Source organism: Leptinotarsa decemlineata, unplaced genomic scaffold (genome assembly GCF_025532065.1).
Source record: "Leptinotarsa decemlineata unplaced genomic scaffold, Ldec_3_MD MMD2_tig00000882_RagTag_RagTag, whole genome shotgun sequence".
NCBI classification, from domain to species: domain Eukaryota; kingdom Metazoa; phylum Arthropoda; class Insecta; order Coleoptera; family Chrysomelidae; genus Leptinotarsa; species Leptinotarsa decemlineata.
This window is the reverse complement of record NW_027412556.1, coordinates 2,596,394-2,611,620: the sequence shown is the minus strand read 5'-3', so window position 1 is coordinate 2,611,620 and position 15,227 is coordinate 2,596,394. Positions and strand designations below refer to the sequence as shown.

The 15,227-nt window shown below is 35.0% G+C and overlaps 1 protein-coding gene across 1 annotated transcript in view; it reads left to right on the top strand.

Moving 5' to 3' along the window:
• Positions 1 to 13,816, top strand: part of Six3 (optix) — a 139,511-nt gene extending 125,695 nt beyond the window's left edge. Inside the window, 2 exon segments of the mRNA XM_074175235.1 lie at positions 10,480 to 10,607; positions 10,610 to 13,816. Of these exon segments, the coding sequence (XP_074031336.1) occupies positions 10,480 to 10,607; positions 10,610 to 11,181 (700 nt within the window). The 3' untranslated portion in view covers positions 11,182 to 13,816.
• The last annotated feature ends 1,411 nt before the right edge of the window (positions 13,817 to 15,227 follow it).

Genomic DNA, 15,227 nt, shown 5'->3' with positions numbered 1-15,227 from the left:
TCGAAACACAAACAATGTCTTTAGCAGTTTTACGAGTGCAAAAGTGAAATTTCAAAATGCTTCAACCTTTCTGTTTGTTAGTTTTCAGCTGGTGACATATCAATTATATTTTCCTAGTGTCCAATACAAAATTACTTCTTGCGTCTTCAAAAAAACATTTTTAACACTTTTTTATTTCATTGTTATCGTTTTCGGCTGTATTATATTTTATAACGCCTACTTGGAATTACTAAGATACTCTTATAAAACTGTCTTCTGATTATTTTATAAGTACCGCTTAAATATGTTGCAAAAGTGCAGTAAGGAAAGTCTTTACAAAACTACTTTTTAAGAGTGTTAGACAAATTTTGTAGTAACTGCCAAAATGTTTATGAAACTATTTTCTAGTGTTTTTAAAAGGCCTTACAAAATATTGATAATAACTATAATGTTTTATAAAACGGTGCCAATTTCCTATTTATAGCAGTTTTATAAACACATTGAAAACATTTCTGGGAGAACTATAGTTTTATAATTTGTTTCTCCGATACGTTTCCGCAGCTATTATAAAATACGAAATTGCTAGTTGGGATGTTATCTTACTATTTTGAAACTATAAATCTCATTATTGACATTCAACCCATTACATTACATCCACTAATATACGTATAGTACTGTAATACTTTTATTTAAATTGGGCTTGCCCGTGTATATTTATAAATAAATGAATCTGGTATGACATTAAATAATTTGCAATTGTTCTGTTTGTTTTGTCGACTTGTTTGAACGACTTGATGAACTAATTTCAATGATTTATTTCACCCCTCGAAAACTACACCAATTGCAACGACAACAGAACACAATAACAATCTTATCGAAAGCCCATAGAAAAAGTGGAACTAAATTCTGAAATGACAGTAATCAGCTCTTTTTCATCAAGCGAAATCGGCCCTAATCAGATGGTATGTATTTCAATTCCGTATCAGCATCACGGCCTCCTCTTTAGAATTGCGCGATATGGGTCCAAGATACACCTCACTAGGTATTATTATACGGAGTAGTACCAGCACTATTATCTGGGGCCAGTATCATTTCAAAGGGCGGGGTAGATGGAAAACGCGAACAAAAGCTGCCATATTCCATAATGGATGTGTTGCGTTTGTTTCCATATCCCATACCGCTGTACAAAGGGTATCGCATCGATGGAGAGCAATTAGGGCGGGACTCCAGTCATCTGATACCATCTCTTAATTTGAATACTAAATGTACCTACGGGCTAGCCCGGTGGTATGACTTAATGTATTGCTGGATAGTTGATTATGCCATTTCTCTATTTCTCTGGCCGAGCGTGATGAAATATTCAAATTTTTATTGTCCGATTTTTTTTTGACACGGCCCAACTTCTGAAATTGCCGATTTCTAATTTCTTTCTCCAGAGATTACGAGGTCTGTTCAAAATATGAGGTGAATGTTCAAATTTAACAGGCTGGCCAGGCTCGATTAGTGGTTTTTTATGTTGGTATACTCTTCTCAAACATATTTTCGTGTGAAAAATAGAATTGAGTGTTCAAAACCACTTGAAGAGTTGACAGTGGTATACGGTGATTGTACTCTGATTCACAAAAATGTCTACAAGTGGTACAAGCTTTTCACAGAAAGTCGAAAGGATGTCAATGACGGCGCTCCCACTGAAAGCCCCAGCACATCAACAACCAATGAAAATGCTGAGAAATTGAAGGAAATTTTTATGGAGAATTGGCGACTCACTAATAGGGAAGTTGCTGGGGATGTCGGCATATCTCAACCTCACCTCTTACACTTTTTAAGAATACAACTAGACAGCAAACTTAACTTCAAAAAACACATAGAATTCCTCTATAAACAACTCAGTAAAACGTTCTTTGCATTTGCAACTTTGAAAAATAATTTCAATAAAGGGTATTTGCTAGATTTGTATTACTCTCTCGTATATTCAACTCTGTGTATGAACATAACGGTTTGGGGAAAATCAGTGGAAGAAGTAAGAGTTTTTGTTATCCAAAAAAGATTTGTGAGATTAATCTTCGATCTAAAACACAACGAATCATGTAGAGAAGTATTTTTTTTAAAATAAAATTCTGATGGTATTTGGTATCTATCTTTATAAATTACTGCCTTATATCCACTCAAATTTGTCATATTTCACTGGATCTCACGAAATACACGAATACCCCACTGAACAAAACCATGAAATGCATGTTAGAAAATGTAATCTTACGAAATACAAAAAATTGCCAAGATATGCCGGGATAATGGCTTTCAACCACCTTCCAGGAAAAATTCAAGATATTCCCAATCACAGAAAGTTTAAAAAACAATTGAAGACATTTTCATATTGGAAAAAAATTTTCATTCACTTATAGTCCGTTCATAATTTGTTGATAGCTCACTGCAAGTTTGACCCTCATTAGAGAACTGAAATACAGAGAGGACAGCTTATATGATATAATAACAAAAACCAAACTAAAATTGGCAGTTTAAGATGTTTTCGATTAACCCACCTTGTATCTGAAGAAATACAATGCAGCTATAAAACTTTTAATCCGATTATGTAGGTATTTTGAGTGGAAATGAGTGACCAGTGTCGTAGAGTATATGATTAAAACATTAGTTACTTTAAATAAATAAATATATTAATATTCTTAAACTGTAGGTACTGTAAACTGTATTTTTATTTAAAAAAAAATTCTTTATTTTATTCAAAAATAATAAGTTACTTGCAATTTGTAAAAGATACATTTATTTAATTAATACCTATTTTTAAATGATATAAACTACGATTACTTACAAAACTATTCAAATTCAAAATAAATAGGATCATCTTCGGAATCCGAGTCGTCTTGCAGGTTAATAATTAGCGGTTGTGTCTCTACAGTCGCATCAATTATATTGTCAAGATCCCACATTTTTTGTTCTTCTTCTATTGCATGTCTTACTGCATCTCGCCAATTTTGTTCTGTAATATGTTGTGAAGACTCATATAACAATTCACGTACAGCTTGTCTTTTATATGACGTATTTTTTCTAGCCACATAGCTTTTCATTTGTGCCCAAATGAGTTCAATTGGATTTAATTCGCAGTGGTAGGGTGGAAGTCTAAGGACTGTGATGTTTCGTCTTTCCGCCATTTTGTCAACTACGTATTTCTTGAACTCAGATTTGTGTTGCCGGGCAATTTTTAAAAGTTCTGCTTTAACCATTCCATCTTCGTAAGGCAGGGTATTCCGCAGCCAATCAATGATATCCTGTTTCTTCCACGCAGTCGTTGGAAGTTTTTCAACTAGTCGTGAATGATAAGGTGTATTATCTAATACTATAATTGAGTTTGGTGGTATATGTTCAATCATCTGCTCAAAATACTCTTCGAAAACATCAGCTGTCATCTCCTCGTGATAGTCTTTTGTGCTTTTGGATTCAAATTCCAACAAACCATGCTTAGCAAATCCTTTTTCACTGCCAATGTGAGAAACTATTAATCTACTGCCTTTACCAGAGGGTGGGGAAATACCAGTAGACCAACCTTCCATAAAGGCTTGCCTGGAGCTTGATATATTTTTATCTGTCCAAATTTTTGTGAGAGTATGACCTGCGTTTACCCTCGTTTCGTCCTGATAGTAAATTGGCCTTCCTTCAGCCCGAAATTTTCGTATAGATCTTAGATACCTTCTTCTCCAACATATTATCTCTTCCCGGTCAATCAAAAGTGATTTTCGGTCTGATTTCTCCCACCGGAAATTTAATTCTTTTAAAACTTGCCACAATTTGGTTCGTCCGACATGAGGCAAATCCGGGTCGTCTCTAACTTCTTGTAAAATTTTGTTGGGTATGAATATTTTTTCATGAAATTTTGGTCACACCTATTTAGAGGCACTCTGAATCCAGTGGCGTAGTGATTTTTTTCAATAAAAAAATTGGTAATAAAAAATCCCGATTTTCGACTAAGAAAAAATATCGTAGTATGCCCTGAAACTTTTATAAACATTACAAATTTTGTCCCAAGGTAGACCTTTTAGTACTTGACATAAAAAAAATATATTAAAATCGATTTACAACTTCAAATTTTATGGGGGTGTTTCCATTAAAAATGGGTCACACTGTATATTTAATATGAATTTCCACAGGTCGTCAAGCGAACAAGCTATTCGAAGTTGTTTGTCGAATCTACTAGTGGCTAATTAAGAATATATGCAAAACAATAGATCAGCAGGATTTACTTGAATGGTCGTCTCATCCCACATTGATTAAGTATCGAAGTCGAACTCAATTTCGCCGGATCCATTATACAATAACGTCTGCTGTATCAAGTTGCGAAGACAATATAAGCCAAAAAGGAGAAAATAATGAGCCCATTAGAAACAAGTCATGTGTTGCGTAATATAGCCGAAACCAGAACTGTATATCAAGAACGAGCATTGTCTCGTCGAAGCGGAATAATTGCAATATACCTTCGGTATAACGGACGGTCTTTGATGGCGCAGCAGTCGATGTTAACAGTCTATTCTGTAAACAAACTCAATTAGCATTAGCCAGGTCTCGTTTCACACCCCCAGGCGTTCATTTCAATATCTAATCAACTCAATTCGGGTGTATGGGTTTTGATAGAGACACGCTTACAGAAAGATGCGGTAGAAAATGAGTTCTACGAAGTTAAGGGAAACCTCAACGATTGAGATTCGTTTCCGTATACGGGGTCGTCTTCACTGAACATTTACCAAGGTTGAAGTTTCAAGTAATGAAGAAATGGTAACTAACTATAGGCTATAGGTACTCTGATGAGCTGTCGCGAATGATAGGAAGCGTTGTCAAGAACTATTACACTATTCGCATCCAAATTTGGGATCGATGTGTTTTCAAACGATTCCTCAAAAATATTAGCTTCCATGTTCTTATGATTGTCAACATTTGCAGTCCTCAAGTTTTTTCCACATAATTTCAAAGAATACGGAACCCATCCTTTACATTCCCCGCAATGCACGAGCCTTTGTTTGCAGGTATGTTAGGCGTACACATTCTCGAACCATAAGTCCACCCTTTCGTAACTGTGTCGTGAGTATCCTACCAAGATTCGTCCGAATAGAAAATTTGCCGTTGTTCTTGTCTATATTTAGTTCACGTTATGGCCGAAAGTATTCAATTTCTTCCTTATGAATTCAGTTGTAGGAATCTCATTGCTTTTGTAACAGTCGTATATTGTTTTATTGTTTTTTTCAATGACTTTATTAGATGAACATCTAAAGGTTTTGATGATCCAGTATCACATCGCGTCTTGCGTTCATAAGGTTTGTTTTTGACAATTTTACGTACAGTTGGAAAAGGAATTTCGATCAAATCTGATGTTGCTTGTAACAGTTTCTTTCCTTCGAAACCAAACTTGAGACGTAGATTCTTATATACAGTTTTTCTCTGTGTTTCAATATTCAAATGTATCCGAATCTTATTCACTGGTATCTCTTTTTCGCATTGTTCACCATCGCTATTGGAATCACTACACTGGAAAAAGTCTGCGTTGTTATCACACTCGTTATTACTATTAGTACTTGTCCAAGGACGCCACATTTCAAACAGATAACCAAAAATTTTAAGTAATTATAACTGCACCAATATCGAATTTCAACACTGAATTCGCGATCAGTTCCTGAACTGAACATTGACAACACGACGACTCGCATTCTATTCGTCACCGTAACATGACTTCAAAATTTAACTTTAGCCAATCATAAAACTCGGTTAGTAAAAAACATCCAGTACGAACCGCCAATTCTTAGGTCCACGTGGACTAGTTCGCAGCGGCTTTATCTCTTTGTATTGGTTTTTTTTGGCTTTTGAGGGCGCCGACACTTTGAGTATGCACAATACCAGTTACTTCGACGATACAAATGATTCTTTTCGTGTGATCAATATAGACTTTACCACAGTTACATGGAATCCTGTAAACTCAAGCCGATTTGAGTGAATTTCTGCTGTCTCTTGCTGATCTCAGATATTTTCTCAGTTGGTTTGAAAACGATGTTAATTTTCTTCTTCTTTAGAATGGAAAAAAACCTTTTATGAACAAGTTAATGGAGTTCACGTAGCCCAATAATGGCGAATTTCTGCATGGAAAAATTTGAAGAAAGAGTCGTATGGAACTGAGATATATTAACCTTGGTTTTCATCGTTTCTAGAAGTCGAGATTTCGTTCATTCTTTTCCTACTGCTTTTACTACTCCTTCTTTTACTACACCAAAGGTTCCAAACATTGCATTACAAGTAACTATAGGGTATTTTATAAAGCGCTTCCATTCTTTAAATTTAAATAAAACAAACTGTGTGTGAGATATAGACTCCTAACTCTTAAACTGGCGTCAATTAATTTCTAACAAGGTATCTACATTTTCAGACACATATCATTGATTTCGATTAGAAAAAGACAGAAAATAAGATTATCGAATGATTGAAAGATACTGATATTTTATATTTGAAAGCAGATACGATCATAAAATCTTCATTTCTGCCCTGTTTGAGATACAAAAACAAGGTGAACCTGATAAAACTAAATTCATACTTTTTACACCTACGATTAATACACAACCCACTACAGATTATTTTATAAACCTTCACAAAACAACTTGCACGGACACAAATACATGTTCCTGCCCAGCATTACTGCACTTACACTTTAAGAGATAGCATCTCACGCAAAAACCTACTAATGCTAAGCAAACCGCAAATAAATTATTCAAAGTGAATCCGGAATTGATCAAACAGAACTACTCATACTTAACCAGAAGAGATCAAATCACAACTACTCGTTTGAGGATTGGTCACACCAGAATAACACATGAACATTTGTTCAAGAAACAAACTCCCAAATTATGTGAATTTTACAATACACCGTTGACAGTGGAACACATCGTTTGTCTCTGCCCCTACTACAATGAAGAACGAAAACTAATGAACATCAGCGAGACAGCGAGAACATAAAACTTACTTTGAATAACAATGTGGAGAAAATCATACAATTCATAAAAAAAATTGATGTGTACAATCAAATATGAAGTTCGTATATATGTGTGTATATATCTATATATGTGTGTATATTATAACTTGTAATGTACCCCGCTAATAACCCTCTGTGGTTGATGCGGTTCTTGTTTAAATTAAAAAAAATACTAATGCTTTATACTTCCCTAGTAGAATCCGTTCTAAGATACAGTATTATAATATGGGGAGGAGCCTTCGTTAACAACTTACGTCCTCTACATGTCATACAAAATTCCATCATAAAAATCATATCCAGAAAAAAGAAACAGTATTCCACAAAATTACTATATGAAGAGACAAAAATCTTACCAATCAGTCTTTTGTATGTTCATCAATGTATAATTCGAGTTCACACAACTAAATAATCACTTCGAAGCAGATCTGTCCAACCAACCAGACAAACTAGTAATGAAGAATTAGCAATACATACATTTAGAAATGCTATAAGCCAGAGAACGTTTCTATTTTTCGGTCCAAAATTTTACAATGAAATACCAGTACATTTAAAAAAAATTGACAAACTAAGAAATTTTAAAACTGAAATAAAGAACCATATCCTGAAAAACAGGGAAACTTTCTATAAAACACAACGAAAGTGAATATACTGCTGCTGCAGCATTTGCTGCTATCCCTGTCCTCTACAAATCGTCGAATATCTTTCAGAATTTTGGTAAAAATACGTGCACACATTAAATATACAGGTGTTTTGAAGTTATGCTTTACATAAGAGTTAATTACCTTCCTTATTTATATTTTTTTATCTTGTAAATCTTTGCCCGCCAATATTTTAAATAATTTTAAGATAGATGTATGTACAATACTAATAGTTTTTGTTTAGAAAAGCCCTGGTTAAAACACACACACAGGCATTTATGCCTAGGTATGTTTTACTCAGAGAGCAAATCTAACCCCATTTTGTAAAAAAAAATTGTAATATTTTTTTTTTGTACATGCAATTCTCGAATAAAACTTGAAAAACTTGAAATGTAACCGGCCTATACAAGCTGTGCTTGTTCGAGCATTTATTACTATTAGGAAACAGAGTATAGTTTGAAAAGAAGGAATTTTGTTAGATATTCAAGTCAAGAGAGTCTGCATTCCGACACATCTCAACGTCGTCCGAGATTTTCGACGTTTACATTATCATCAAGAGATTATGTTCCGTTAGGAGTTGATGTCTTAACCTTTACAATGGTATTTAGGGGTAATTTGCTGGCTAGCTAGGGAGCACAAACAGACCACCCCTCTCAGCGGGATATTGCCTAAACACCCCGGTAATAAGCCGGCTACTTTAGACCGACGGGAATTCTCAATAATGCCCTACAACAGTGTTTTAAAGAAAGTCGTAGGCCGGGCTTAGCGATCCCTTCTTCTTGACAGCTTGCTTGTCACGTCAGAGATGATGACTTGGGATTTAGCGGTTATGACAATGAAATCACAAATTCGTATTGAGTGTGACAGATGAAAGTGATTTTTGCGTAGTTGGCTTTCCGGTACTAATTTTCCTATTGTTCAATAAATAAAATTACCTAGAGAATTTCTGTGAAATTAGCTCTTATTAGAATATTTAGAACGAATAATACTCGTATGAACATAGGATCAGGCCGGAAAAATATATCTGTGAAATATTCAGTATTGATGATAGAATTGTTTATAATATGAATAATTCAGATAAAGAAAGGTTTTGGTCTTCTACTTCTCTATCTTTATACAAAAAAATGTGGGAGTCTTTTGAAGAAAGAGAGAAAACAATAAATTTTAAAATAAACACTTCAAAAAGATGTGTAGATCATGCAAAGAAGTTAGTTTCAGACACAAACTGGAAGATGAAACTCCCTCGAAACATCTACTTTCATATACACATTGGATTACACGAAAAAATAAACTTTCAAAATAACTATTTTCATACAAACATTGAATATACGAACACTCTTTTTGAGTTTTACTAGGTCGGACTCCCATTGTCTAATATAGTAATTCTAATGAGTCGAAATCTATTGAAAGAACAAATATTAATTATAGAAAATATCAATTATATGTAAGCAACAAAACGTAAAATGAAAATACAATAAAATCAAGATAAAAGATGAAAATGACCTCAGAGTGAAAAATAATGAAAAAATAGAAAATACAAATAAGCAGCAAATTAAAAAAATAAAGATTTCGTCTTCGGAGACGATTGGGGATACTTACAACCAAATGTCGTGAAGTAACTTGGTTTTTAACCTCTTTTTAAATTTCTTGATTCTTCAAATTATTTTTATATTTTTTTTTGTGAAAAGTTCATTTTTGATTTACTTGCTTCTTTCTCTTTTTTGGAAGCGTTTCACACATTTTTTATAAAGATGGAGAAGTAGAAGGTCAATAAGAATAACATAACTGTTGATAACAAATTACGTTTCATTAAATCACATTTTTTATATTCATTCAACTCTAACTCGATTGTCCATTTTGAATTTTGGTAAATGAACCTCGGATTTGAATACTAGATACTGGATTTTTTGGAAAGAGTTAAAGGAATGAAAACAGTATCTGATTTATTTTTCGAACGTATTTTCTATAAATCAGTAGTTGAATTTTTTGTCAAAACCCATGTCTCAGATGTAAACTACACTATTGACCGTATTACTTTTTTATTTTGGCTGACGGGGTATATTTCTATTTTGTTTCAAGGTGGTTGACAATGATTTGTGGTGCACTGATGAATTGCACCATATTCCTATTTCAATTGACATTAGGTGGATGCTCTGAATAACAATAATAATTCTCATGATTCAAAATGGTCTATTTTGTCGAATACTTTCACATAGCTTGTTTTTTTGTCATTCTGACGTAAATAGTTAATTGCTTTTAATTTTTCTTCTAATCTTCCAACAATTATTATCAATTATACTTCGCTCCTGGATACAATTGCCAGCTCATCAGCAAATATTAGATATCGATTTTTTTTGGAATATACTATACCTTATCTATTCATTTTGACTTTCCTCATTGTTTTTTTGTAGGAAAAGTTGAATATTCTCTCACACTTTCTCACTCCGGCGGGGATCATCATCGGCTTGTTTTCCTCACATATAATACTGAATGATGTTGACAAGAGTCTCTTTCATGTAATCCAAAAAGCAGTGAATTCGCAAACATAACACTCAAAAGAATAATTCAAATCGTAGACGTTCTTTCTGACTTATTTATCTCCATCAACGCGGTATAGCCAAGTGCAAGATCTGGCAACATCTCGTTGCGAAAAACAAAAAATTCAATGCGCACGGAGTCGGCTGCACATCCGCTTTGATGAATGCCAATGAGCCAGAAAAACAGCAATTCGCCTTCTCTCACATTTTACATCTACATTAAACAGTTCTTGCAGTATTCGAACAAATAATATTCCATATCCTCAAACCGCTTTGATGATGTTTCTAATTACAATCCTTGTTCCAGGATGCAGCAACAACAACTGGCCGCCCAGCTCGCCCACCACGGAGGATCTGGTCGACAGCCACCTTTGAGCCCCACGCCCTCCGACAGCGACTCTGACATATCTCTAGGAGCCCATTCCCCCCCGATCAGCTCCCCGGTCCTCTGCATTTTGGGCGCACCTCCCCCAACCCGATAACCTCCTTCCGCTTCGGGGCCCACTCCCCGGGTCCCATGCCGGCGCAATTCCGCTTCGGCGGCACCCACACCCCACCAAACTTCTCCCCCAACTTCAGGATCGACCGCGGGAAGGGCAGAAACTCCGAGTCACCCATCAACGTGGACAGTGCGACCTCTAACTACGCAGCGGTCAATCTGAGACTCACCGAGAGCCCCATCGATGTGGACTCCACGGAAAAGAGCCCCCTGAAGATGGACTCTCCACCCCAGACATCTCTGCAGCACTCGCCGCCCATGAACTTGAGAATAGCGGATAATTTGCGGATGGAAAACGCGAAAATTGAAACCCCGTTGCCACTGAGGTTGGGGCACCAATTAAACCCGATTAGCACCCCCTTGAGGATTCAGGTTACCGCTCCCAGTCGACCGCCCCCGCATACTAATCTTCACGGGATGTACACGCACGGGGGGATCGTGCGGATTGCCCCTCCAAGCCCAAACGCCGGTGTCTTGCATCGGCCGTTCTCCCCCCCGAGATTGACGTGATATTCGCCTTACGGGTGCGAGGAGTCTTTGTGAATAGTAGATTTGATGCAATGTTATGTATATTTATTCGCTTTCATGTATATGGACCGTATCTGATTGAAAATTCATTTGTAGCACCTGTATTGTTTCTAAGTTGGCTAATCTGTGTATTTGTCATTAGTGTCAGTTGTCATGGTAATTAAATTAGAAATCAGGAAAACTAAATGGAAGATGAATTCTCTGGAAACAACTTCCAAAGAGCAATAGAATGCCAAATTGGATAGTACATATGACAAAAAATATTGATGACAGCTGTCCAGAGTAGCCAACCCAGAGAAAAATACATGTACTCCAAACGAAACTTATCCGAAATGGATAATTGTACAAAGATAAATTAGGGCGGGCTGATGAACTTGCTGTAAATGTTCAGTGGCAATGTTATTGTCGACAACGGTGTCGAATATTTTGGTTTATATTGGGAACTACAATTTTTTGCCAAACGAAATAAAATATGTGTACTAGTCAGTAAAAACGTTATTACAATAATAACAGATTCTGTTGAAAATTGTAACTTTTTCTTTTGATATTTCATCCTAGTAAACTGCATACTTCAAAAACATTTATTTGGATGTTAATTTGAACATTCTAGCAGAAAAAATATAACAAAAATTTAATAAAGAATAGGGAAACCCTAGAGCCTCATCCCTACTGAAACTGAGTATATCCATAGTCGTTCACAAGGATGAGTGGCGATGATTATCAGTATGCTAACCAAAAAACTATTGTGAATAATGAGATTTCAGGCAAACAATAAGATAACTTCTTCCCATAAACTACTCAAGTTGATTTTTCTGCTTCTTCTTCAACTTCATCTGCATTCAGCATAGTTTGTTCAATGTTTTACTTAATCTCTGTTCGTATCATGGAACTCAAATTAGGAGGAGTTGAAGTAGTGTTATTAATTTCTGATAAAATCATGATTCAAGCCACTGCATCAACTACTTTTACTGCCTGAATCCTTTTGTATATATTGAATGTATCGACCACATATTATGGCTGACAGCTCCTGGTACATAAAACAACTACTTTCCGTTTTCTGAATGCTGTTGTTAACTCATAACAGATCTTGTTCAATTTCAATAGGAAAGATGTCTTCAGTTTGTCATTAGTTGCTATCTAACTAACTCAAGAATATGACAATGGCAAAGGTGGTTCAACGAACGATACGTAATTTTTTTTTTGTTAGTGATTCCGCACTTATGAATTTATTTATGGAAAAGTAAGTTCACAACTGCAATATACCTCAAGTTGTTGTTATTCTGCTGATATATATTGAAATATGATAAAGATATTAAGCATTACACTATCAACAATACCACTAGCTTGGCAAAATCAGTGAAGATGATCACTTTCCAAAGCGATATTGATACATCTCCTCATCTTTCGCGTTTTGGGAGTTTTCAATTTCCAGAAAAAATACTTTGAGTGTATTCAGGTCACTTTGATTAGGCTGAAATTTTGATACTTCGAATGGAAATATTCTTTAAGACACATTTTCACGTATGACTTTCCATAAATCAGCAATAAATGAATCCTTTCCTCTATCTCAGTTAATGAACTAATATTTCTACCAGATCAAGAAACAAATAGTTTCGATTGGCGGAGGTAATGCGAAATTTATTTTGGAATATTATGAGTGCAATCGAATGGAATTTGTTTTCAAACTCAGATTTGACATTTGAAAACTTCCATATGAAAAACGATTTTGAGAAATCAAGTTCCTAACAACCCCAGAATTACTTTATTTCTATGTCAAAATCACCTTTTTTTGACTATAGTACCGCTGAAATATGTAATAAATGATTTTTATTTTCCACTAATACAAGCGTTACCACCGAAACAATTGGTACTTCGACAATATTTGAATAAAGTTCTGTGGCCTCCCTATGGACGACAATCCTCACAAGTCGAATCCTGTGCGAGTTGAAGATTAACGAGGTCTCCCTTCTTTACGTGCGATTCCCAACACATGTTGGAAATCATCAAATATATCCAGCAACATCCATCTTTGAATGTCTGAATGTAACTTATCATCCTTGACGAGACTGTGTTATTTAATTGAATATTCAAACCAGTAACCTTTCAAGTTATCTAAATTCTGTGGTCAATAGCTTCAACATATAAATAGTCCGCTTGAACTTTAGAGATATAAGTATCACGGAATTAAATTACACATTAACGTATAATCCTCTGAAAAGCCCACTCATATGAGAGTGATCTTTGCACATTTGAAAGAATATTGGATCTGTGGAAAAATATTTCTCCGACTTGCATGCAAAAAATTATAGTTCCGCTATATCGAACACACGATTGGCTTATTCGAATAGAAAAGCATTTTAGTCAAATTTGAAAATGCACATAGTTTTCGTTCAATTGTAGTCTCAGTGTATTACCAATGGTGGAATATTATATCACGATTTGTAATATGATTGAAACTATGGTTGACGTACATTATTTTATTGAGTATATAGATGTTTGCGTATTTGGTTTGTAGATGAAATTCATAATACGTTATCGTTTTATTATATAAATGATTATATTATATATTTATATTGATTGTCGAATGTACATATGAAAAACATATTACACAATGATATTACGAATAATTTGTTTTATTTTCTATATCCAGTCATACAATGGTTAAACCAAAGTTTATTCTCTCCTCGATAAAGTATCGAAATCCCACGTAAACACTGCCATCTTTCACTAGAACTACTGCCTTTCATCAATCAGTTTGGTGTCATCAGGAAATGAACTGTCTAAATTCTGTCCATCCAACAAACAAAGTAACCCAAACAATGTTAGATGCGTGATCACCACGCACATTTGAATCTATTGGGTAAAACACACAAAGCCTCCTTACGCTGGCCAATCAGATTCAACTGCAATTGGCTGGCGGAATTCATTCAGATATATCGCTACAGGGTCGGAGTGGTAAGTTACGTATAAACGCCTGTGGTGTGTGCAAATACGGTATTTAAAGTTTGAAATTGTCGAAATATCAAGTACTGATACGACTGATGAAACTGCTAATTTGTGTACCTACACTCCACTTAAAAAATTTCTTAGACCCAGCCGCATATCATTAAAAAACAATGGGTCGTTCCTTAGTGCGACTCTGTACAAGTAGCCTTGCTTGGGCGATCACGTGCACTATGCGGGATAATGTTTTGGAGCACTCTGTTGCTTGTATGGACAAAGTATATCAAGCACTGAATTTTGATTACTCATATTTGAAAGGTGCACCGCAACTATATTATTGATAATCATTCAATGATTTATTGAGTACAAATTAGCAGCAGATTTCTTCAAAAAGTTTTGATAATATTAAGTTGTTCACAAAAGATGGACTGTTTCACTACAGTCTGCATGCCTGTGATATTCATTCATTTCATGTGCAATCTCCGAAGCCTGTTGAATGACTCTGGATTTTCCTGGCCTCCGAATGAAAGCCAAGTGTTCCTTGAAACGTGTGTTGACAGTCAGTTAAGTCTATCCAACAAACTCTCTGTTTTAAATCTCACAGCTCAATTTATGAATTTCAGAGTTTTTACAATACAAATTTTTGTCTTTGTTGCGACAAAGAGTACATTGGTCAGACTGAACAACCCATATGACACGTGTACAAGAGATCAGTTCACGAAGTTATTCTATAGTGTTCAATATTGAGTGTTAGTATTGAACAGGCCTGGTGGACATGGATTTTGTCAATTATCGGCCAGTTCCATCAAATAGGTCCACTTAGTATTTATTGATTTCAAAAATAATGAAAACTGTCAATAATCACAACGAAATAAATGAAAGCAAACATGAAATTTGAACGAGAAATAACAGAACATAGTAATAAACGAACTAGAAACTGAAACAAAGAAACACGGAAATCATATATAAAATATGTGGAGGTAAGAAAAATATGACAACAAAGAGACGCTGAAAACTGACAACTTCAATGGTTGAAACTATCAATGAATTTAGAGTGACCAAAGAAGAAATACAAGAAACAATCA